The 24,837-nt window shown below is 44.5% G+C and overlaps 2 protein-coding genes across 2 annotated transcripts; one reads left to right on the top strand and one right to left on the bottom strand.

The window, feature by feature from the left end:
* Positions 1 to 441: 441 nt before the first annotated feature.
* nr1h5 (nuclear receptor subfamily 1, group H, member 5) lies at positions 442 to 9,957 on the top strand. Its single transcript, XM_071513824.1, has 10 exons — positions 442 to 538; positions 4,216 to 4,614; positions 5,118 to 5,258; positions 5,660 to 5,784; positions 6,835 to 6,933; positions 7,043 to 7,139; positions 8,033 to 8,149; positions 8,549 to 8,638; positions 8,764 to 8,877; positions 9,632 to 9,957. Exons 1-10 carry the CDS (start codon positions 442 to 444, stop codon positions 9,832 to 9,834), a joined length of 1,482 nt encoding a protein of 493 aa, XP_071369925.1. The 3' UTR covers positions 9,835 to 9,957.
* A 529-nt stretch (positions 9,958 to 10,486) lies between these two features.
* On the bottom strand, positions 10,487 to 23,824 carry brpf3b (bromodomain and PHD finger containing, 3b). The gene is made up of 13 exons (XM_071513619.1): positions 23,785 to 23,824; positions 22,251 to 23,742; positions 21,943 to 22,099; positions 21,512 to 21,643; positions 20,694 to 20,822; positions 18,038 to 18,350; positions 17,172 to 17,474; positions 15,862 to 16,470; positions 15,041 to 15,122; positions 14,841 to 14,929; positions 13,836 to 13,930; positions 13,204 to 13,358; positions 10,487 to 11,901 (listed from the first exon to the last, which is right to left on the bottom strand). The coding sequence occupies exons 1-13, from the start codon at positions 23,822 to 23,824 to the stop codon at positions 11,718 to 11,720; spliced, it is 3,780 nt and encodes a 1,259-aa protein (XP_071369720.1). The 3' UTR covers positions 10,487 to 11,717.
* Between the last annotated feature and the right edge of the window lie 1,013 nt (positions 23,825 to 24,837).

The following is a 24,837-nucleotide window of genomic DNA, read 5'->3' as shown; positions in this document are numbered from 1 at the left end:
CATCCGTTCATCCTTCTGATCTGTGAAGTCCCAGCCAGGACCAGCTGTTTGGACCCGAGTCCCGTCCCGTCTCTCTCCTTCCTGGGTGTCCCGGCTTTTTCCCTGTGTCTCTCCCCCCTCCCCCCGGGGGACCGCCGGCCCTCCTCTAGTGCATCACCCGCCGTAGACCGGAGCCTCAGCTGCGCTCTCCTCCTCTTCTTCTCCTTCTTCTCTGTTCTCGGTGTCGCGGGGGCCCTTTGCTTTAAAAATAGGCTGGGATATCGGTTCGGACAGCTAAGAGACCTGGACGCGTCCCGGGGATTGAGGAATGTCTCTGAACGTCCCAGATCCTTCATATCTGTGAATCCTCCGAGTGATTGTCTCCGTGTGTGTGTGTGTGTGTTTATGTGTGTTTGAGGACAGTTCCTGTATTACTAGGCGGAGAGAGGATCTTCTGTCCAGATGAGAGAGTGGACTGAGTTGGAGATGAGCTTTTCGGCCGGGGGGTTTCTCTCTGCCTCAGATGGCTACTGCCCCACAGAGCAACTCCAGTACTATGGTGAGCCCACAATGCTCCTTCTACTTCTTCTAATTCTACTTCTGCTTCTTCTACTTCTGCTTTGGTTCCTGCTTCTGCTTCTACTTCTTCTATTTCTACTTCCGCTTCTTCTTTCCACTTCTGCTTCTACTTCTAATTCTTCTGTTTGTACTTCTGCTTCTCCATCCACTTCTGCTTCTACTTCTTCTATTTCAACTTCTGCTTCTTCTTCCACTTCTGCTTCTACTTCTTCCATTTCTCCTTCTGCTTCTGGTTCTTTTATTTCAACTTCTACGTTTGCTTCTACTTCTGCATATACTTCTGCGTCTGGTTCTGCCTGTTCTTCTACTTCTGCTATTACTTCTACTGCATCTGCTTCTACTTCCAGTTATGCTTCTTCTTCTACTGCTATAAGAAGTGATATCAGTGCTGATATATAGACTTACAACAACAGATACATTAAAGTTGGACTGACATTAGCTTTTACTATGGTTATTCTTGACTAGACTAGGGACATGTGGTTACCAATAAATGCATTTTTTTTTAAATCAAGCCCATTTAAACCAACATTTGTTTCAGTTAACAAGTGTATGAAATAGACTGTTCTCTTCAGACATGAACATTCATGTCACAAAGTTATTTGAGTGAATTCAAATGATGCTGCATAACTTTATGGTTCATTAGGGACATTGGCAGGTACAGGTTGTTAACCAAATTTTTTAACGTGGCAGAAATGTATGAAATTTTAGATCTGGTGAACATCCAAGAAAAACAGGAATATTGACCTGCTTTGACCTCAGTCCTACTTTAATACTGTAAAACTATAGGCAGTATATTTCATTGATATCTGAAGTTTTTATGCACTGCTTTCAGAGATAATGAAGTTTAATCAAGCTTTAGTTTAAGATAAAGTAGCTTGTTCCCCACACATGCAAGCAGATGAATCAATGCAATGCAATGCAGCTGAATTGAAATATGTCAATTTCTACACTGTTGCACAACGAGGATGTGACTGTACTCTGCACACTCATGTCCGCCGCTGCAGTTTACATGTGCGCAACCTCGTCTCATTCACCCTCGCGATTGATGAATGAATGTTAAGTGTTTATTTACTGCCCCTGAGCACTCGCTGACATGGAAAAAAAAAAAAAAAAATCTTCTTGAGGGAGTTCAGCCGGCCTCGCTGCGTTTTCCAGCGCGCAAGGAGGGGGCCCGAGCGTGCATTCGGAGTATCTATTTATAATGAGGAGTATCAACAAACTCCCCCCCCCCCCCCCCCTGTTGTCTTCCCCTCCTGCCCTTGTGAAGGGGTTGGGGGGGGTGGAGCTCGATGGGGGGTAGATCGCTGGTGTCGTTGGCTCCCTAGCGTGCGTGGGATGGAAGGGAGGCTGACGAGTGTTTAGACAGCGTTAAAATGGTTTACAAACAGTGCTATCCACGGCTCTGTCACATGACGAGAAACCATGGACTCCAACCCCACCCCCCACCCCCCGCACGCCCAACCCCCCCCATCCCACACACACACACACACACACACACACACACACACACACACACTCTGGTTAAGACAGGAAACATCTGGAGAGAGAAAGTAAGAGGAGAAAGGAGGAGTCAAATTGATACATGCCCTTCAGAACCATTGATTCAGTTGACGCACTGCTTATATCCACTAAATTTCTCAGGACAAATGGAACAATGACTGATGACTGACATGATATGATTTGGTCAGTGTGATAAATTATTAGATGTAGCTCGCCAAACTGTCAGCTTAGAGGGAACATTAGAATTCTTCTTTCAGTCATGGCTTCCAAATACATTTCTAGAGATTTTTGCTTGCTCACCATTATAATTTTAAAAACAACAAGATCACATTTGGACCTAGGACCGAGACTTAAATAAGGACATGGGCTAAGGTACGCACAGTTCTACACCTCGACACCCACGGGTCAAGGTGTAGAACTGTCCCAACTCTCCCAATTGGTGGCCCATGGGTGTCACCAATTAACACCCATGGGTCAAAAGGCAGGGCCGTCCGTCTCTTCAGCATCACCGCGCAACAAAAACAGGAGAGGGAAAGACTCGTTCATCACCTTGGAGATCTTGTTTGACACAACGATAGGGAGCAATGGTTCTTTGAAGGTGATAGGTTGATGAGGAATGGACATGGAGGCAGTAGTTCTAAGGAATGTGGGACATGGCGAGGGAAAGAGAGGGAAAGCAAGGCCAGTGGTTCCGGGAGTTGATGTGAAAGGATGAGAGGGAGTCTTGTCAACAGTGATCGGATGGGAAGATTGCTACGCTTGTTGCCAAATTTAGTTTAAAGGGTCTATTTTTAATGGTTCACCAAAACAATGCTGATTTGCTGACATTACTCACAGTGCTGCATGAATTCGTCATTAACCACAGAGGGTGGTCTGTTGCCTCCATCCCAGCTTAAAGGGATTCTTCAACCATAGTTACCTCCGCCAAGGAGGTTATGTTTTCGGTGCCGTTTTGTTTGTCTGTCTGTCTGTTAGCAGGATTACGGAAAAACTACTGGCCCGATTTTCATGAAACTTCGTGGAAGGGTGTAGCATGGGCCAAGGAAGAACCCATTCAATTTTGGAGCGGATCCGGATCCGACTCACGAACAAGCAATAATAGCACGAACCTTGGCGGAGGTCTGCGCTCTCCGAGTGTCCTTCTAGTTCAAAATAAATCAGAGTCAATGTTAATGTCAGTGAATGAAACTGACACCCAGCTTAATATAAAATGTATCATCCTTGTAATTTCCATCTCGAACAGCACTGACATTTGGGTGGGCTCTCCATTTAATGTGTAGACAGATCCCAGACCAGTCCTCGTCCTGGTCCAGCTGCGCTTTAAGCGGCTGCCAGCGGCCTTTCCTCAGTGGAGCAAGGACTTGCAAAACACAAGCTGCTGCGCCACACTCAAAGATGTTTCCATCGCTGAACGGACATAAACGGCTGACTACAGCGCTCGGAATATTGATCAAAACTCTCAAACTCTCAGCTGCATCCTGTTGTGGCACTTTCAAACTCGTTCACAAGCTCTCACTCTCAGCTCGTTTTTATTGTATCCCCCAAGACCCATAAAAGCAATGAAGTCACACATGAATCACGTACGATGGTGGACAAGGATCACATTCCTACAACGCACTTTGACTCCGAGGCAGTGTGACCGTCATAGCCGCGCTGCTCGAAACGTTCGTTCACTTTTTTCTTTCCCGGTTATGATTGCGCAAGGGGGAGTCGCGAGGCCGGGCCAAACGCAGATACACTCATTGACAATCAGTCTCCCTCCATTATGTTATTTTTCTGTTCCGTAGTTCAGATTTGGGAGGCCAGGGGCTGATCTCGTCACTGCTGGTGCCTTTGAGACCTAAGGCTGGACGCAGATGTGTACCGACTCGTCAGGCATGGGAATACAATACATGCAGAGTCAATCATTTCCCCAATATGGTCATTATTCATGGTACTGACTGGGTAAAATGTACTTCCAGTGTCTAAGTCTGCAGGTGTATATACCATTTCCCAGTCTTTTAAACCTAGTTCTGGGTTATAATTTTCTAGAACAATCAGCAAAAGTTGCCTTTATGCCCAACATGAGCATCAGCGATTAAAAACATGAATTGTGAGGGGTGATGAAATAATCCAAGCTGTTAATTGCTCAGGTCTTTTCCCTTCTCTCCTTTCCAGACATGCTCGGTGACCCCCTGGGCTTCCCCTTTCAGGACCCTGACCTCCAGGCGCTCCCGTACAGCCAACAGCAGTACAGCCCCGTCAACCTCCCCTTCTCCCTCTATGGATCGCCGTCCTCCTCCACCTCGTCGTCCTCCTCTTCCTCCTCCCAGCCCTGCCACCCTCCTTACCTCTACAGCCCTCACTGCATGGAGGCCCCCTGCGATCCCAGCCCCGAGCCCCAGTGCGGGGGCCTGGCTCAGGTGGTCGCGGTGGGAGGACTGCCCCTCGCCCTCGGGCGGAGGACCCGAGTGGGGCCGGGAGGGAAGAGCCGAGCTCAGGACGAGCTGTGCGTGGTTTGTGGAGATAAAGCGTCCGGGTATCACTACAACGCTCTTACCTGCGAGGGTTGCAAAGGTAAAGGACGTATTTTGTCTAGGGTTAGACCGATCTATTGGTTTGATCGGGTCGATGTTGGCCTTTTATTAAAAGTCGGGTCTCAGCTTGTCATGTTGTCCACCGTTGATATGATGGAGGTTCCCCCCTTCTTTATTGTTTAGAGTTTTAGTGTCCCATAATGGTCTAAATGCTGTTTCAGAGGCTTTTCCATGCTGCCAATAACATGAAAATGGTCAAATGGTCAAAAGACATTGAATATCAACACAAAATATCATCTGTTGGCAGCTGACTTTCAATCCAATAATATCAGTATCTGTATCGGCCTTTGAAAACTCTCAGTCTGACCCTGATTTTCTCTCCCTCCCTCTTATGGTCTGTTTTTATGTTCTCACATTTCTTACCTTGCTGTCTTTGCATTTGACGTAGGTTTTTGTCTTGTAATTGTATTTTGACAGGCACCTATTCAAGTAAAGATTTCTTTAGTTAACCTCATCTGGTTCTTTTTCCCGTTCCCCCACAAGGTTTCTTTAGGCGGAGTGTGACTAAAAAGGCTGTGTATCGCTGTAAGAGTGGCGGTGGCTGTGAGATGGACATGTACATGAGGAGGAAGTGCCAAGACTGCCGGCTGAGGAAGTGCCGCGCCGTGGGAATGCTGGCCGAATGTGAGGGCAACTCCTCCTCTAATGACACCTAATTCATGTGCTTGAACTCTCATTTTACTTTTTGTAATGCAGAAAGAATTATGAGTGATACTAAAATCACTGGACATAGCTTGGTTAGGACTGCTTTCCAAAAGCAACATGCATTGCAAAAATGTCAACAAGTGTCAATAGCTTGAAATGAGGCAGAATAAATCAGATCCCTCCACTGATATGAAGAAAATTACACTTAATACAAGAAAATCCTTGAAACATGTTGCTTTACATTGGAATCAAGTGAAATTATCTCACCCCATTGGTAATTTTTTTTTCAATTGTTTCTATAAAAATATTAGTTTAAGACTCAACACTAAATGACATTCAGATCTAGTGAAGGTGATTGAAGGTGAGCGGTTTGTCCCCAGGCCTGCTGACAGAGGTGCAGTGCCAGTCCAAAAGACTGAGGAAAGGAGGTAAAGCCAGAGGACAGGAGGAGGAGGAGAACACAGACAGCAGGAGGGTCAGCTCTACCAGCAGGCTACCAGGACAGGTACTGGACCACAAGTTGGTTGATCAGTTTGATTGTTGTTTGGTTGGTTTGATTGTTGGTTGGTTGGTTTGATTGTTGGTTGATTAGTTTTACTGTTGGTTGATTGGTTTGATTGTTGGTTGGTTGGTTTGATTGTTGGTTGATTAGTTTTACTGTTGGTTGATTGGTTTGATTGTTGGTTGGTTGGTTTGATTGTTGGTTGATTGGTTTGATTGTTGGTTGGTTTGATTGTTGGTTGATTGGTTTGATTGTTGGTTGGTTGGTTTGATTGTTGGTTGATTGGTTTGATTGTTGGTTGGTTTGATTGTTGGTTGATTGGTTTGATTGTTGGTTGGTTGGTTTGATTGTTGGTTGATTGGTTTGATTGTTGGTTGGTTTGATTGTTGGTTGATTGGTTTGATTGTTGGTTGGTTGGTTTGATTGTTGGTTGATTGCTTTGATTGTTGGTTGATTGCTTTGATTGTTGGTTGATTGGCTGGTTGGTTTGATTGTTGGTTGATTGGTTGGTTTGATTGTTGGTTGATTGGTTGGTTTGATTGTTGATTGATTGGTTGGTTGGTTTGATTGTTGGTTGATTGGTTGGTTTGATTGTTGGTTGGTTGGTTGATTGGATGGTTGGTTGGTTTGTTTGATTGTTGGTTAATTGGATGGTTGATTGGTTGGTTGGTTTGATTGTTGGTTAGTTGGTTGGTTGATTGGATTGTTGTTTGTTTGGTTGGTTGGTTAGATAGATGGATGGTTGTTTGGTTGGTTTGATTGGTGGGATGATTGGTTGGTTGGTTGGTTTGATTGTTGGTTGGGTGGTTGGTTTATTGGTTGGTTGGTTGGCCCCAAAATGTCCCAACATCATTGAAAGGTAAATTTCAGGTAAACAGGGGGTCACACAGGGTCACAGACACACACAGACTGATCGTGTATATTCCATTTATTTATTTTAATGTGAAAAAAGTTGCATATTGTAGCTTTAAAATGCGAAAGCGACAACATCATGTAATGCTAATGCTGGTTCTCCTCATCAAACACCCCCCTGCTTTATTGCCTCTGCACTAGGTTCTGTCTGCCAGTTTATCCCGAGAACAGAAGTACATGGTGGACAAGATGGTGGAGGCCCATCGACAGTACAGGGCGCAGGACAGCACTCATTGCAGGGTGGGTCACGATTCCTTGTGGAGAAACTACTAGTAGTTCCAAACATGTTTCCTTTTATCATTTATCCCTCATGATTGCTTGCTGTATGTTGCTGTCTGTATTTGCGTAGGTGTTTGAGTGGCCATGTATAGATGAAGGGGACGGTCTGTCTGATGTAGTATCACCTCACCTACAGAGACTGCTGCAGTTTGCCAGGACAGTGCCGGGTAAGATGAACTCCAATAAGTGACTTTCAAAATCTAAAATCTGCTTTCCTCTGTGTTCATTTGAATGCCAGATTAACACAGAAACCAAATAGCAACAAAGGGAAAATGATGCTAAATTTGCTTCCAGTTCAAAGGGGATATAAGAAAGAAAGGAGCCGTTTCTTGCTCTGTGGTGCCTTCCTCTTTTAAAGTAATACTACTGTTTTGATGATGATGATGATTTGATGATGTCAAAGATGTCCAATGAAGTTACTGGTGTTAACCTTTAATTTGCTACAGAAGCGATTTCAAAATCAAGGGTATCTTGATAGCTTATCAAATCTAAGCTATATCAAAGTCCTTGCATCTACATAATATCATTTGCCACCAAAACGTCCAAACCTCCTTATACCCACTAAATTTCTAGGGACAAAATGAAGCAATGACTGATAAGATATGCAATGTGCAACTAACTACCAGTTTATAGGGAACATTGTTACTTAATACTTCCCATATGTGTTTTTTTTAGATATGGTTTCCAAATTTCCAGATAGTTTTCTGGCAATTTTTGCTTGATCATTGTTCTACATTATAAAAATAAAAACTACTACTTAAGCTGGGGTATGGAAAGTCCCACCCCTTGTTATACCCATTTGAAACCCATGTTTATCATTGTGTCAAATGAGCTTCCTTAAAATTTGAGTGTTCTTTGGGCCTGGTTCCCTGCAAAACTTAACAAATAACCTCCAATAGACTCAAAAGCAGTATAGGAAAGGAGTAAAAACATGTTGATAGAAAGCAGCACATGAGCTAATGGATGGTTCTGTTTTCCAGAATTCAAGTAACATTTTATTTATAGAAAATCCTACATGGCTTAAATGGGAAAAAAGCAAATGTTGATGTTCTCCATGCAGGTTTTGACCTCCTGGATTTCTCAGACCAGAGCGCTCTCCTGTCCAGCTCTTCGCTGGAGGTTATGTTCCTGCTCTCGGCTCAGCAGTTCTCCCACAACCCAACGAGCCCCAGTCCAGGTACCGACCTGTAGAAAACATCTCTGTGGTGTGGAGTAATTCCACTTGTTTCCAACGCTTGTTGTTTGTTCAGAGAATTTTCTTGAAGCAATGCGCAATAAGGCAGATCGCTCTTCTAGTATCAAGAAGATGACGCTTGATTCAAGATAATTCTGGAAACCAGTTGATTTGCATTGGAAACAAGTTGAAATGATCTCAATCACATGAGCAGATTCTTTCACGTTTTAAGAAATATAAGATTTTAAGACTCAAAACTGCACTAAGATGGTTGATGGTAGATTTTTGCAGCAAAGGATTGTCGGTCATATGAGCTGGCAAGGTTAATTTCTTCATCTAAGTGGAGTTTGGGAAGGGGGTCAAAAAGCGTTGTCAGTGTTATTATATTTTCCCTATTATCAGCCCTGCAGCCTTTCAACATGTCAACACACTACTGGCTGAGAAACGTAGAGTCCAAGGAAAACATCCATAGTAGGACCTTGGTCAATTCAGGTGAGTCCATGGATACAGCCACTTGAAACAATCGTTTTTAAGTCAGTATTCTGCTCTGTGAAAGGAGTTTCAAGGTATTTCATATAAAAAGAAGTGAGGTATTTCCCATTTGCTTGCATGTACAGGAACCAGTGAGGATCTTCTAGGGCCGGTGCTCAACTTCTTCCACAGTATGGCGGCGTTAAGGGTGACCGAGTCCGAGTACGCCCTGCTCACCGCTACAGCTCTGCTCTGCTCAGGTCAGAGGAGAAATCTTTACTTTTTTCTTTTTTTTTTTTTTTTTACTTTGTGGGTGTTTGGTCCAAGATAATCCAATCATTTATCAAGTCAAGAGATGCACATGCAGTATTCAACTGTTCCAATGTGGGTAAATAACGATTATAAACTTATCTGGAGCTCTTGAACAGATAGTGAAATGGTGCCTCTACAATGATTAACTCAGTCTATCTCTGTAGGTCTTTGTGGGTGAGCGCTGCTTGTCTGCCTATAGATTTCTGCTTCATTCAAGGACACTGGATCTCTGTCAGGGTTGAAACTTGCTCTGCTCTGTTTTCTTGCTGTCTGGCTGGACTTTAGTGTTCGACCTATATAGGTGATAGATACCGACAGCCGATATTTTGTGTTCAGTAGCTTCAAACTGGACCATTTTAATGCCAAAAAATGTACAAATAAGCAGTGTTTCCCCCAGAATTTTGTACTTGTCAGGGTGGAAAAGCCTCTGAAACAGGATTTAGCCCGTGGGACACTAAAACTCTCCATTGAAACAAAACAGGATAGTAAGATTAAGAATGAAAATAACATGTTCATGCATACTTTTATGGAATCTGATCAAAACGTTGCATTAGAATCATGGATTCCCATAGATTGCCGTTTCACAGTTTGAATGGATCGGTTTCCATGTGGTTCTTCCATGTTTGGAAAGAAACATAAAGAAACAGATTCAGTTTCGGGCGATATGAACCAGCCTCTCTCTGTGTGCCTCTGTCCTCGCAGACCGGGCGTCCCTGCAGGCGGCCGGCTGCGTCGAGAAAACGCAAGAGCTGATCCTGGACCTGCTGTCCAGGGTGTGCGGGGCCCAGGGCGGAGCTCCTCGCGGGGGACCGCAGCGCTTCGGCCGCCTCCTGGGCAGACTGACGGAGCTGCGGACCCTCCGTCACAACCACCTCCTCCTGACCAGACAGCAACCCGGACACTGATGGAGCGTTAATGCGTTTCCTTCTGCAAGCAAATCACTGTGGTCATGTGAAAACCTCCTAACTCCAATTCTTAAAATTCTATGACCCCTTGGGTTAGAAACCCTTTCAAAACCCATTGGATAAACTCAAAAATGCATGGCGGTCAAGCTAAAATCAAGTTTTTCTTAGGTTATGGAAAATTAACATCTTGGAGATACAAGGTTTTCACCCAACATTGATCTGACTGCATTGGATTAAAAGGATTGTCTTGAATCCTTATTCTCTAATAGCTCACACCGACAACTTCCACCCTCCTCTCAGTTTGTTTGGGCTCATTTTGACTGAAATGTATGTTAGTATTGCAATTATTTGTGTCCATTAGCTTATAATGTGACTGAAATGATGATTGTGGGCTGTGGTGGTTTTGTTAAAGCAAAGGTCATTTTATACCTGTACTATACAACTAACACATACGCTTACAGTACTTCTCACTATGTTAAATAAGGTTAAAATAAAAATGAATGTGCTTATTGGAGTTTGTCAATGGAAAAGTGACTATCTGGCTTTTAAAAGTGTTCATGTCTAGCGATTGGCAAAGTGGTTACAAGCTAGGAAACAAGTTTATATGTAGATGGAAAAAAAAGAATAGAAAGGACAGTATAGTTAAGGAATCCCAAAAGGTTTTTAATAGAGCATTTATTTCCCCATATGAGAAAATACTGATTCAGACAAAGTATTTGGCGAGTAGGTAAAATCTGCAGTTTGTACAAGCTTATAAAGGTGTATTTTTTCCATTCGATAAACTGGGGCTCCGAGGAACACTCAACAATAAATAGAATATTCTGGGTGTTTATAGTGAACATCGGGGTTGGTCAGGACTGAAAGCTCGCCAACGACAGTATAAACCCAACACCTGAAGTCAATATCTGTAAAATGTTGGCTTGGTATGTTTTTAAAACCTCATTCCATTCGTTTTAAATAACAGATTTAATTCTCAGCTTCAACCAATATAACTTTATTTCTATAGTTCTGTCTTCCATAAATAAATTATTTTTCTCTGTATCAAAAAGAGAATTCAAATATAAAGAACAACGGGTCATTGTGTTGTGTGCTCTGAACGCACGCACACGCGCTCACACACAGCACAATGAAATTACATCAAAGACAAGCTAAATACACTCTGCAGCAAGTCGGGAATTATTTCTTCCTCCACAAATATACACAGCCTCTCTTTACCCCTTGCGGGTTTGATTGAAATAACGCATTTTAAAACAGCGACATTAAATTAGATCGGGTATGATAATACACATACATATGTACACAAAGTGTGCCTTTACAATATACAAGTGTTTTTTTTTTTTGTAAAAGATTAAAATGTAAAAAGCTATTGTATAAAAGATGGCAGTGATCCATTCATACGTCTTCCATGTTTCATATAAATATGTGAAATCTCTTTTCTGACAATTTGATTCCTTGGCAGTAGCATTATACAAAATAGAGGGGAATTCTTTTACATTTGATCCAGCCGCACAGCTCCAAGCGCGTCGAGTGGAGTAAGCATTTACCTCAAGAAAACAATTAATTAATGCTTACTGACCACAGGGACGCGGGAACTGCAGGGAACTTCTTTCACATCCGGAGCTCCACATCTACTAAATAATGACACGAAGGCATATACCACCGCTCTTTCTGCGAGACACTAGTGGTTTGGTGATGAAGAACTACAGTCCGAGACCCCGTGCTGCCACAACACACTCCTATCACACCACAGTGGGAACACGGCTTACTCTCTACTCGCGCGGGGGGAGGGAGGGGACTCTTCTCTCGTCCGTCCCGCCGCTTTAAGACCGAGGAGAAATGCATAGTGGGTAACTATGGGGGGGGGGGGGGCTTACTGTCACCCTCTACAGGTAGTTGGAGGTCATGAAGCCGTGGTCGTGGCTGACGCGGCTCTGGTGGATCATGGCCCGGTCGTAGGCCACCTGGACAGACTTGCGGATGCTGGTCTTCCGGCCCTCCATCATGCGCAGCTTGTCGGCCGTGTCGTCTACACCCAAGGGCGTCACCTTGTCGCGCGGGAGCCACTGCCTGCAGCACAGGAGAGACAGACCAGAACGATGAAGGCCTTTGAACAACAGTGCCAATGCCCACTTAGGGGTCCTTTGCTTTTGATGTCTGTATTATTATTCATCATTAATGTTCAATTTTGCGAGTTCCCACACTCACTTGGACATTAGGGCTTTTCAATGACTGACATGTTTTGGGTTAAGACATTACATTGGTCAAAATTAGACATCACAGAGGGCTCATATTTTATTCGCAACTTTGTCAAGAAATCCCGGTGAAACCCTTCATTTTCAAACTGCTTCTATAGCAACACAAATCTCCATCACAGGGCTTTCTTCAGGATGTGAAGTGGAGAGAGAGCCATAGAGCAGAGGCATACTGATGAATCTGGGTGCTGCATTTTAATAGACAATCAGGTAATTTCGTGGCCATCCATTTGTTTTCAAAAACTTTAAAAGGCCTTATTTTATTTTTGTCAAATCCACAAATTTCAAGGATTTTCAAGGCCCATGGAGACCTTGAATAAATCATATTAATAGAAAAAGGCAGCAGATCCCGAGTAGAAATTATCTTTTTGACTGATCTGACTCCTTTTTGAGAATCTCCTATGGAATTGAGCCCTCATCATGAATATGCAGTCTGTCTTCCCCTAGTACATTCTTCACAGCACTAAATTGGCTGACAAATTTAAGTGACATCAGAATGTCTCAACAAAAAATTCTTCCACTATTTTTCTGTTTCAGGAGGCACAAACCAGAGTAGGGCTGAACAATTAATCGAAATTTTATCGAAATCGCAATATGGCCTACTGCAATTTTCCAATCGCAATATTTGTTAAAGGCGAAATGTGTCAAAATACCATTTTAAATGAAATGTTGTGGTGCTGCAGAGATGTCCTGGCCTACACATCATATTCTACAGACTTAAGAAAACATCTTTGTTTGGTACAGATCCCCGCAAGAATCACACCATAATCATTTTAATACATTTTTCAATGAAAATGAGAATAATGATGTAAAAAATTATCATTCCGTCTAGTATCACAAATCATATCGCAATTGCAATAATCACTCAAAATAATCACAGTTATTTTTTCAAAATCGTTCAGCCCTAAACCAGAGTGAGGGATGATACTCCGCAGGATTATTATTGCTTCATATTAGCAACAATAATGAGACTGACTAGGCTAGAGCTTCAAAGGTTAATACTACAAAGACACAAGACTCAGATGTGCGTTACAGCAGTGGCTGTAGAGAAAAGAGAAAATATCCCTACGGGGATGAATGAAGTATCACATTGCATGTCAATAGGTTCGACCCTCACCATGTCCGCTTGTTGTCGAAGAAGAGCACCAGGTAGAGCCTCTCGCCTGCCTCCTCCTGCCTCTGCTCCCCCAGACGGAGGACATCTTTGGGCGGGACGGGGATGGGAACCCCGTTGTGCAGCAGACCCTCCTCGGGCATCTCTGGGTCGATGACCTGGGGAGAAACGCACAGTCAGCGCAACGGGTAGCTGGTAGACAGGCTTTAGGTGCTTATCACAACTCTCTATACAACATAACATTTAACAGCATACATACTGGCTGTGGGAAACCATTTCAAAATACTACACAAGGGTAAAAGTATTATTGAAAAGAGGGAATATTTGAATCCTGAAATAAAAATCCCTACTATCTTTCTCCTCAGCTCTTATTATAGTTCTTCTGGTGATATATTAATTTAAGCTTATTCTACTGTTGAATTCAGTGTATTCTGGTTAACATTTTTGGCATTTTGGATTTATCTGATTCAGAAAAACTTCATCCCAACTGGTAACCTGTTTTCTTATCATTTCAGAAAAAGTGGATTTGGTGAAAGCTGCATATTTAGCAGCTGTGTGCAACTGCCACCTACTGACAGCCTGTTCATGTCATGTGTGATCCTGCTTCAGTAGTCCTAAGAGGAGTAAGGAATTACCAGTGCAGGATAGGAGGGATATCCCCGACACTTGGCCCACACCAGATCTAGAGGCTCCAGCTCCGTCTCATCCTCAGACATTTGGCTGCAGTTGCCTGCATGAAGACAACAGAGGGTCAAATCATCTGAATATGATGAAAATAAACAGAACCAAATAAGGTCATAACATATTGTACTTTGTAACCCCAAATTAATACTATGCAGAGAGCATATTTGTTTGGTGTTTTACTACATTGCACTTGGTTCTGGTCCACTATCAGCTCTCAGTGTTGGGTGGCAAGATGTTGCTCAGTAGTTACAGTAATATTACTTTTCACAGTAATGAGCAGTGTTATGAATTACTATTTTTATTTAAGTACTGATAAAATCACCCCCTCTAAATACCAGATTGAAGCTGAATTATCCAAAAATGATATCCCACCTCCATCCACTGATTCATTCTTGTGATATTTAATGTTTGTGCTGTATGACTTTTTATTTTTTAAATCAAAATTTTGTTATCCACATATTCATGATCACTGAATGTTACTTTATGCTTGTGTGGTGTTATGTTTTAAAAAAGAACCTTTTTGGGTTAAATATTTAAAATGAAAGTACATAACAGTTTTGCACGATGGTATGTCAACTCTTTTCATTCAGTCGTTTCAATCTTTTCATCAGCTAATTTCTCAGAACTGCACTCCACCTAGATAGAAACTTATAATTCCAAGCTCAGAAAATGGCAAAACAAGTTGATTTTCCCCAAGAGGAAGCATTCACACTACTTGGATGACAAGGACATTGGACATCATTGGACTACCATATCCTATTTTTTGAAGGTAAGAGAAGATGCAATTTCCAATTCTGGAGTAATGGAAAAGGAATATAATGTGTACAGTAATTACTGATCATTAATTTTGAAATGAGTCATGTGTTAATACATTACCCTTTTTTGAATAACAAACCCAACCTCAGCTGCGATCACAACTAATATTCCTGCATAGGATAAAAAAAAAATGTCTGTACCAGTGTAATCTGAGTCTCCATTGACCATCTCCAGGAAGGGAACTTTGGACAGAGCTGGTTTCCCAAGGCTTCGTTTGCGTGGTGAGCTGCTGTAAGACGCCACATTGCAACCATCAACCAGTGACATGAGAAACAGAGTTGGGATGTAATGACAATCACCACGAAAACCAGACAATGAGAACAGATCCACTATGGCTTACATTTCTTTGTGGAGGACCGGGCAGGGGCTGTACTCCAAGTCGGACCCGCCGTCTTTGTGCTTGTTGAACCCATTGGTCAGTCCTGAAAACCAAAGGGAAGCAGTCTCAAAACAGCGGTAATTGAAATGACTAGAGAAAGAGGACAACTGGTTAGAACAGAACAGAATAGAATACATTTTTATTGTCCAACCTAGGCTGGAAAAGGGCACATAAAGAAGTCTTAGGCCATGATCCGATGTGACGCCTTCTCCTCCTGCTCAAACGCAAAGCTCAGCTGTGAGCATCATGAGTAACAGAAAGAACAAAAGCTCAAAGGACGCAAGGAGCATTACATCATTCTCGCTGCTATGCAACACCAAGTTTTACAACAACTGGCAAGCTATCTTAGCTAGTTAACACTAGGGATGATGTTGCTGAACATAAAAACAAGAGAATGCCAAGAGAAAGTTGGCTATAGTTCTGCTTGCTCTTGAAGAAGAGGATGAGGAGCCCCTGGAAACGGAGGATGTAGCTAAAGTTAACGTTACTCACTGGGAAACGGTAGGAGGCTTCTTGCATCCCTCCAGGTGCTGCTAATTTTTTCTCTATCTGACATTGAGTGGCACGGCTGTGACATGCTCAGCTTGAAGTTGAGCATGAGATGGAGACGCATGCCTGCTGCAACCAAACCACTGAAAGGCACAGGCATATTCAAAAACACATCCTATGTGGTCACTGCCTTGGGTAGCCTATTCTAAAATGCCCACCTGAGGGGAGAAGGTCAAACTGGGGGTGGAGGGGGGGGCGCCTTGTCTAATTAACTACCGAGTTAGGCTACTCACCGCTTTCCAGTGTATGCTTCGGTGTCTTTTCCAGCTCGCTGTCTGAGCCGACGTCTCGACTGGGGGTCCAATGTTCAGGCGTAGTGAGGGTGGGGGGTCCTGGGATTTTCTGTGGGGTCTTGGATGGAGTAGAGAAAGGCGTGGAGGATGGGGTGCTGGCCGTGGAGTTTGGTGTTGGAGGGGCGTTGCCTGTATTGTCCTCCTGCGGCCCTTTCCCATTCAGCAAGGGATTGTCTCTCTCTCTGAAGAGCTTCGCTCCATTTTTTGCTTTCTTGAACAATACAGAGGTGCGTCGGCCGACTCCCCCGGTGGTGGGCCGTGGACGGGTGGTGAGTTCCGGCAGACCGTTAGCCACCGCTGGCCCTCCGCTGTGCAAAATGGGAGGTGGCGACGCCGGCTTTTCCTCTGCTTTAGTGCAATTAATGTCCCCCGTGGCGCTGTCGGAGAGCTCGGCACCTAGTTTGAGGCGCTTGCAGGGCCAGCTCGCGGGCCGGGGCTCCCCGGTGATTGGCCGCAGGGTGGGAGGCTCCAGAGGTGCGTCCCCTTGTCGAGGAGGAGGAGCCGGCCCGGTAGGCTCCAGTGTTGGGGGCGAAGTGGATTTGAGGTCCTCTGGAAGATGAGGAGGATAAGTAATTTAAATTCCATTCCAAGAGTTTATTCTAAATGAATGTCCATTTAGTATGTAGTGTGATGCGGTGGTGCAGTATTCACATTGGAGAATGACGTCAATTTGTAATGATTTACGTCAGGCATTCTGGCACAAATACAGCCCTAAACGTTGTTAAGTATTTGTTAAAGGTATGGAACACCTTATCAAGACGAGTGGATCAATAACTTTGCTCTCACAACTGTAAACTGAACGTACACCAGCAACATGGTAACATGGCAGTATTTATGACTTAACTGGCACAAATCACAGGTGTTCAGCTGCCCTCCTCTATGGTAGCTAGATCCTTTCATTTGACTAAACTGGTGTCAGAAGTGGGATGATATGGCATGACTGTACGTGGCCAATGGAGAGTGGTGAGTCCATGAGAGTGATGTATAGAAGGGGTGCAGACATAGAGTGCACTTGGAGAGAGGAGTTGTGAGGCAGCCATGGCTAACGAGACTCTGTGGGCCCCTACTTACTAGACTGTAGACAGTGGGGTGGTTGGGGTTGGTGCGTGGGGGGGACCCTGGCTCAATTACCTGAGGACAATGTTCCGTTAGCTCATGTTCGCAAGTGGTCTCATTGAAAATAGTGGCTTTTAAAGGTACATGCATTGGTAATTTCATACTGTTAAACCGTCAGTGCTTTTATCACCCACCTTTATCAGAAGACGACAGGGCATTGTCCGGCTCGGCGTCTTTCTCGTCGTCTTCCTCCTCCTCCTCGTCGTCGTCGTCGTCGTCGTCTTCTTCTTTGAGGTGTCCGTTGTGGAGGGCGTGGCGGGGGTGCTGGCCCTGCCGGTAGCGGACGTTGTTGATCTCGCGGCGGAGCAGGCGGATGCGTCGGGTTCGGGCGCCGCTGCCTCGCATGGAGGTGACAAAGTCCAGCTTGTCCAGCAGCTCCTTCAGCTGCTCCTCCACCGACATGTGAAGCCGGTTGTCTGGATCCAGCACACTGTCGACTGGGTGGGATGGGGAGGAGTTAGTGTTAGTTAGAGTCTGTGGCTGGCATGCATTTACAACTAGGGTTCGACCAATACTGACATTTTTGGATCAAAGCTGCCATTAGCTGATATATTGTGCCCATGTTCATTATCTTTCTATAAAAAAATGTCAGTGTCTGTGGTTGGACTGCGCTACAGTTCTACATGAGCTGACACACTTGCAGTACCCAAAGTGCTGTTGGCTTAAAAACTGTCATTTTTGCAAAGGTGAGTCAAATGAACCGGTCGTAAATCAATTCACTACTGTCAGACAGTCCAAAAGAATCAAGTTGGTTGTTTCCCACCACATAATGGAGGAGAACTATACTGAGAAAACTGTGACTTCTAAAAATAAGTTTTAACCATCAGCTATTTTTCTCCTTGCCGAATATCAAAAGGGTCTAAAAACAGCACAGCTTTCCAAATCACTGCCTAGAGATATAACTACCTTGAACATTGTTGCATCTCCAGTGCTGCAGACTGTTTATAATCACATGCAGTATCGTCCCCATTTGCTCTCACATACCAACAGTGTAACTTACCGTCTTCCCATGTGCAGGTGTAAAAGTCTCGTTTCTGGGGCGACTCGGGGAGGTGCATGCCGGTGTCCAGGTCCAGGCCAGTGTTGGTGGCTTGCCGTTGGGCGTGACGCAGGATGGCTCCACCCAGGTCCCGTATGCGCAGCGCTGCCCGGTGGAAAACCGTGTCCTTGGCGTTGTAGAGGAGGCAGTTGGCCACCATCAAGTTGAAGTCAACCTCCAGGTCGGCCAAGGAGCGGTAGGCGTGAGCCTCCAGCTTGGAGCGCATAGTGGTAAAGTCCATGGGCTGGCTGATGAACTCCAGGTAGTCTGGGACCTGAGTACATGACACAACACCACATGGGTTAGTGAGTGAAATGGAGACGCAAATGATATTACCTGTCTTAGTGGCATGCATAGGCATAAAATTCACTACGGATAACCTGTTGGCCCAGGGCCAGTAAGTGGTTGACTTGGGCCAGTTCTTCTGGCAAAAAAGTTTCTAGTCTTGCCATTTCTCACCCGATGATAAGCCTGTTATCTTTGACTCTCCTCTAGGTTTTGCTTTTTCTGAACAATCACAGTGGACTGTACCTCAGAGTTAGTCAGAGATCTTTAAGAAGTAGACATGGTGGCAGCGACCTTCAATCACAAAGCGAAAAGAAAAGAGCTGTTTATTTTATTGTGGAAGCACCCATTTCCTTGGGTTGAACACAATGAATCAATCCTGTACCCTTTATGCCGTTTGTCTGTGATTTGTGGCTAAGGCGGATTGAGCTATCTCATTATCGGCACTGACAGTTGCTGCAAACACACACTGTGGCATGTCATGTGCCAAGAGCCAACAACACCAAGCCTGTATGCTAGCAAAAATGCTAGCTGATAGTGGAGATCGACACTTACCAGCCTCATGAATTTCTACTCTAGGTTTGGTGTTGTTTTTTTCCATGTCACTGCTGGTTACATTTACAGAAAAGTTTCTATCAATTGGTTATGAATACAGTAAATGGAACACAGGCCGATTTGAATATTGGAATTTTACTGATTTGTTACAAATCATGAATTTCAAATGTATTCACAATCAATCATTTATTTATGTTTTTGTAGATTTTTCAGTTATTTTGCTGCTGTATATTATGAACATTTTGTAATTACTTCAATTTCTGAAAATGTGTTTATTTTCATTTCTGCCTGCTAAGCCTGTGAAAACATGCAAGGTGCAAGTAGATCTATGACATACTGGACAAGTGGAAAAAAATTGTTAAGGTTGAACGCTGTATAGTTCTAATGTTTGTCTCCGTCATGACATCCTACGATACGATAAGTCTTTATTGTCTGATTGCTCAGAAATGTGTCCCTTCTTCCCAGGCAAGTACAGCTTCACATACAGCATGACAGACCCATAACAAGTAGGAAATAGAACAATCGATCCCATACATCAGTACATCCCATACATCAGGCCTATTCAATTGGCGGCCCGCGGGCCAACTCCGGCCCGCCAATCAAGTCTCACCGGCCCGCCAATCAGTTCTGTTTACAAATAAATTCAATTTGAAACCTGAAGAAAAAAAATCACAATAAATAAAAAACAATAAATCCTTCAAACCAGCAGAGCGCTCCTGTGTACTGTAAACTAGATTCTGTTCTACATACTCGGGTAGGTGCAGTGTTGCCAACTTGGCGACTTTGTCGCTAGACTTAGTGACTTTTCAGACCCCCTTGGCGACTTTATTTCTCAGAAGCGACTAGCAACAAATCTGGCGACTTTTTTTGACCATGGGAAGCAATGTTAATGTGTTGAATCCCAAAGCATTTGGCAATAAATTGGTACGGCTGATGCTGGTTTTCTCTACTTGCTTGTCTAATCCAGAGAGGTCTGATGATCACAGCGTAGCTCCTCCCTCTGCTGAGAGCAGGGACTGTAGGATAGGGTCCACTTGTAATTGCTACCGGCGTACGCCGAAACTGGCCCGGGTGGGCGGAGTCAGCGGCGTGCATAACAAGTGCAGCAGTATATATTGATATGCAAATTATCGTATGACATCATCAGTGTCACTATCAACGCTGAAGAAAAGAAAAGTTGATGCCGAAAATTGGCAATTCAACAGCTACTGGACTGAGAAATATGTGTAAATAAAGAAAATGAAATTAAGCACATGGCCTAATTATTTAAAGAATGCCTATTTATTTTCTTTTTTAATTTATGATTAGGCTACTTTTGCAATATAGCGAAATAAAAGTTTTGAAAATGTGGTGGCGCGTTGTGTCAAGTGTACATACATAATGAAATATCCGGCCCCCGGGCCCTTAGCTTTCTGACAATGTGGCCCCCCGAACAATATAATTGAATAGCCCTGCCATACATCATTTGAATATTCTTGATCATACAGACTTTACCACAGCAGAGCCTGCAAGAGAAAAAGCTCCCCAAACCAGATTCTACATTTCATTACATCCTGAGCTACAACAGCCAGCCAAGCAACATTCGGACAAACCACTGACCATCATAAACATAAACATTAAAGGCTACATGTCGACTGTTCACAATGTTAAGTACAGGATGCTTCCCTGCATCAGAGTAATCTCATATATAAACCATGTAATGAAATAGCTTGCATCAAATTGAGACCAGGCGGTATGCTTCCTGTACCAGTGTTATTATAACAGTGAAATGCCTTACCTCCTTGATATTGACCGGCTCTGCAAAGATCTGGGCCGTGTCCTTCTCCTGTAGTTGGTCCATAGTGGAACGAAGCAGCACCAGCATTGGGGTCAACTGCATCTCTAGAGTCGCCTGGTGAACTTTGACCTGCGGGGGTCATATGATGAGAGGGAGAGTGAAAAAGTCTGAGGGGCAGGCTAAGAATAGAGTTCTCATCCAAACTATTCAAAACTACAACACTACACTTGATTACACTGCATACTCAGATACTGCAATACATGTAGCTTCCATATTAGGGCTGGGCGGTATACCAAAAATGTATTTGTATGACAATGTGTGTTTGCAACTGTGGTGGCTAATTCATGTGGGACAAATATTTTAGTTACTAGACTGAGCTAGCAAAGCAGTTTGGCCAATACTAATGACACTGATGTCAGTGACCCTAATGGAGAATGCAATATTTGTGCACCAAGGTAAAGAAAATCGTTGTTTCATTTATTGTTATCAAGGTAAATGTGCCAAGCCCTATTCCATATTCTTCATTTTTTAATGAAGGACACATTTTCTGGTTTGGAACTGATAGCACTACCAAGATGTGAAACTCATTTGGATGTAATTGCTCAGACAAATAGTATGCAAGTCTGGACACAGTTGTTCAATATTACTGATTCAAATCCACTGCAACTTCAGCAGCAAAACCATAATTAGGCCTATATATGAATTATTAGCTTCAGTCATATTCAAAATGTACATGTATGGTCACATTTTCAAATAACAAGCATAAATATAAAGCACAGTCAGCCTCCTAGTATGTGAGATTTATCCTTGCATGTTACCTGTTCTCGTTTGAGTTTCTCCCTCTTGCGGATGAGCTCCACCAGTAGCCTGGCTCTTTCCAGGTCATGCCGAAGCTTCTGCCAATACCTCAGTGCTTCTCTTGCTGCAGAAACCTTCTCATCCACCTCAGGCTAAAAAATACAACGGATACCCACAAGCACACATTATCACACCATTAGACAAATAAATACTACTAAGGCAAACATAAATTGTTGCAGATTTTTTTAGCCAATGCATTTTTTGGAGATAAGAATGTTCTTGTAGCTTTGTTTTTCCAATTTTTATCTCTGCTACTCTGCAAACATGTAGCCCAAAGTAGGACTGGCTCATATTGGCCAGCTTCAATCCAAAAATATTGGCATTGGCCTTCAAAAAACCCGTATCAGTCAAAACCTAGTCCAAAGCCTGTGGTAATGTTTCCTGTCCTGACCTGTTCAGTATTCCTTTGGGATTGGACGTTACAGTGCAAACGCCGGACCAGCGGCACGCCGTTCCTTGACTGGCGCTTCAGTAACCAGTAGCTGTGCAGCCTCTGCATGAACTGGTTTTTCCTCTGGAAGAGGATTCCTTTGCAGATGGTATTCAGCCTGTACAGCAGAGAGAGAGATACAGGTTGGTCTCATCATCTACAGATTAACTGACATCAGTTTAAACAGCTCCACTAAAGAAAAATGTGTTTTGTATGTGTCTTACATGTGTGCATCCTTTGATTTTATTCAGGTACAAAGCAATTCATACCTTTGTGTGGGTATCTGAGGCACTATGACGAGTGGTGAAGCAGGGCGTGCTGCTGCCTCTGCGCTCTTCTTCCCTTTCCTTTTACCCTGCGTGGCATCGCTCTTCCTGCCTCGTTTCGGCGTTGCGGGAACCTCAGTGTAGGCACTGCGTCCCCTGCTAGCCCTCCCCCTGCCGCCCACCACTCTTCCTCCGCTCTCCTCCTCGTCCGAGACGGTCTCTTGGCCTGGCGGCGAATGGGCTTCGCAGAATGCCGTCTTCTTAACAGAGAATGTGGTCCCGTTGACGTTTGTCTCTCGCACCGGGTCGATCTTCATGAAGAGGCCAGCACGCTGGGCGCAGGTGACGTGGAAGGCAGTGTAACAGTTGGCCTTGTGGCACTGGATGGATGCGCCACGACCCTTCTGCTTGCACAGGTAGCAGGTCAGTTTCCAGCGGGCGGGGGGGATGTTACCGACCCCTTCCACCGGCTCCAGAAACACCGTGTTGGCGAAGCAGACCTCGGGGATCCAGATAGCACAGACCACATGCGCCCAGCGCCCGTCACTCGTCTGTTTGAAGGCGCCGCCGCGGTTTGGACAGAGCACGCAGTCGACGGGTTTCTGAGGAGACTGGAGGCAGCAGCGGCACAGCCACTGGCCCTCGGGGATGTAGGGAACTCCATAACACTCCTGGTGCACGGCCAGGTTGCAGGAGTCGCAGAAGAGGATGACGTTGCTGTTGAGACACTCGTCATCCAGGCACACGCAGCAGAAGGCATCGTCGTCGATAGCGCTCTGGGAGGGCGCCCGGCTGCGGGCCTCCCGGTACGCCTCCTCCTCCAGCCGGTCCACCAGGAGCTCAAAGGTGTCTGCCGAGACAGCCGAGTGACCCTCTGACGTCCGGCCGGTGTTAACCATCTCCAGCCAGGCGATGTCCTCTTCGTCCATGTCGTATTCCGCCTCGGCCTCCTGGTCCTCTGCCGAGCGTTCGATGTAGCGGTAGTAGGCTGTGGGCAGAGGAGGTGCCTCGACCGGCTTGAAAGTCTCTAGCACGCGAAACTTAGGTTCAGGGAGGGTCATGTGGTGATGGTGCGATGAGTTTAACTTGTCCGGTGTTTGTGAATGAGAATTGGGGCAGTGGTTCTGGGAGGATGGGGGCGATCTGACAGAGGAATATTTGGATTCTTTCCTGCGGCCTCGGGGTGTGGTGGCTTTGCGTACAGGGTGGGCACTGCTGGCGGGAGGGGATAGCTGCTCACTGTTCTCCTTGTTGCTGTTACACTCAGAAATGTCCTGGGCCATCATCTCATCTTCAGTGATGACTGCCAGGGGGTCCAGGATGGAGATGCGGTGGAGCCTGCCATCAAGGTCCACCTCCACCACCTTCTGGGCCTGGGCATAGGTCAGGGTCTCTCTGCTGGGAGATGCTTTGAGGCTGTAGGGGGAAGGGGAGCGCTGGCGGGCTCCCCCGCGCCCGCCGACCACCCCATCAGATTTCCTGCCACCAGCTCCAGCTCCAGCTCCAGCTCTAGCTCCAGCTCCAGCTCCAGCTCCACCTCCCCCGGCCAGCTGGCCTCTTCGGCGTGGCTTCCTCATAGGCCTCCGACCACGCTTTCCCTCCTGCTGGTTTAAAAAGTTTAATAAAAGACAAAATTGTTATGTGACAACGATACACGCATACAGTACATTTCCCATTGCCAGTGTAACTATTTTGCTGTAATTATTTGCTTTTATTATCTAATGTACTAACTGTTTGTCTTATTCTTATCTAGATTTATTCTCCGCTGCTTCAACAAATTAATTTCCCAAAAGGAATCATTAGTTTCATCTCTTCTACATCAATTAACAATTTCAGGAAAGAATTTAGTGTAAACAAAGACTTTTGTCTTTTTTTTGGAACACTCAGTGAAGCTAATTTGACATAAATATGTCTCAATAAAAGATGTTCCATATGCATCACTGTATGGCAATGCGTATTGTTTTGAATAATGAAATCATTACAGTAATGAGCCAAAATTAATGCCATCACTGTGAAAATGTCAGAAAAACTGATCCGGAAAGCTCTGAATCAAATCCGGTTACAAGTCTCGAGAGGCTAAAAGAATTATAAAGTTTCGTTGACACATACACTCAAAAAATACCCAGACCACAGTTGCGTGGGTTATATTTTTCTGCTCCATGTTACGGGGCAGGGTTATGGTCGTGGTAACTGTAGTGTAAACATTCCTTCACACACTTTCTCGCAAACGAAACTACCTCACACCAAATACCTAACTGCATCATAATTCAGTGTGATGACAGCTGGCCTACTGTCAAATTGTGGATTGGTATCCACAGCCAAAACATACATGGACAGTGAAGACAAATGATCAGTGTTATTCACGACTTTATCTCATAAAACTGTTGGCAACTACTATCAAGTCTAGCCACAACACACCGGGCTCATCCAATCACGTTCCGCGGAATTTTGACTGATCCACCCCGGAGCCAATCGTCGTCCAGAATGCCACCGCCTCTACAGATCAGTGTCCTTATTTTGAGAGTAAAATGTCAGCCATATTTACAGTTTTAAAACATTGTTAAAAGCTCCTCTCCTATTTACATCATGA

This window comes from Centroberyx affinis, unplaced genomic scaffold (genome assembly GCF_046629955.1).
Source record: "Centroberyx affinis isolate AG114_WGS23_722 - 3 ecotype Tasmania unplaced genomic scaffold, CSIRO-AGI_Caff_v1 ptg000282l_1, whole genome shotgun sequence".
Taxonomy (NCBI): domain Eukaryota; kingdom Metazoa; phylum Chordata; class Actinopteri; order Beryciformes; family Berycidae; genus Centroberyx; species Centroberyx affinis.
The sequence above is the reverse complement of the archived record's forward strand: the minus strand, read 5'-3'. Positions and strand labels throughout refer to the sequence as shown.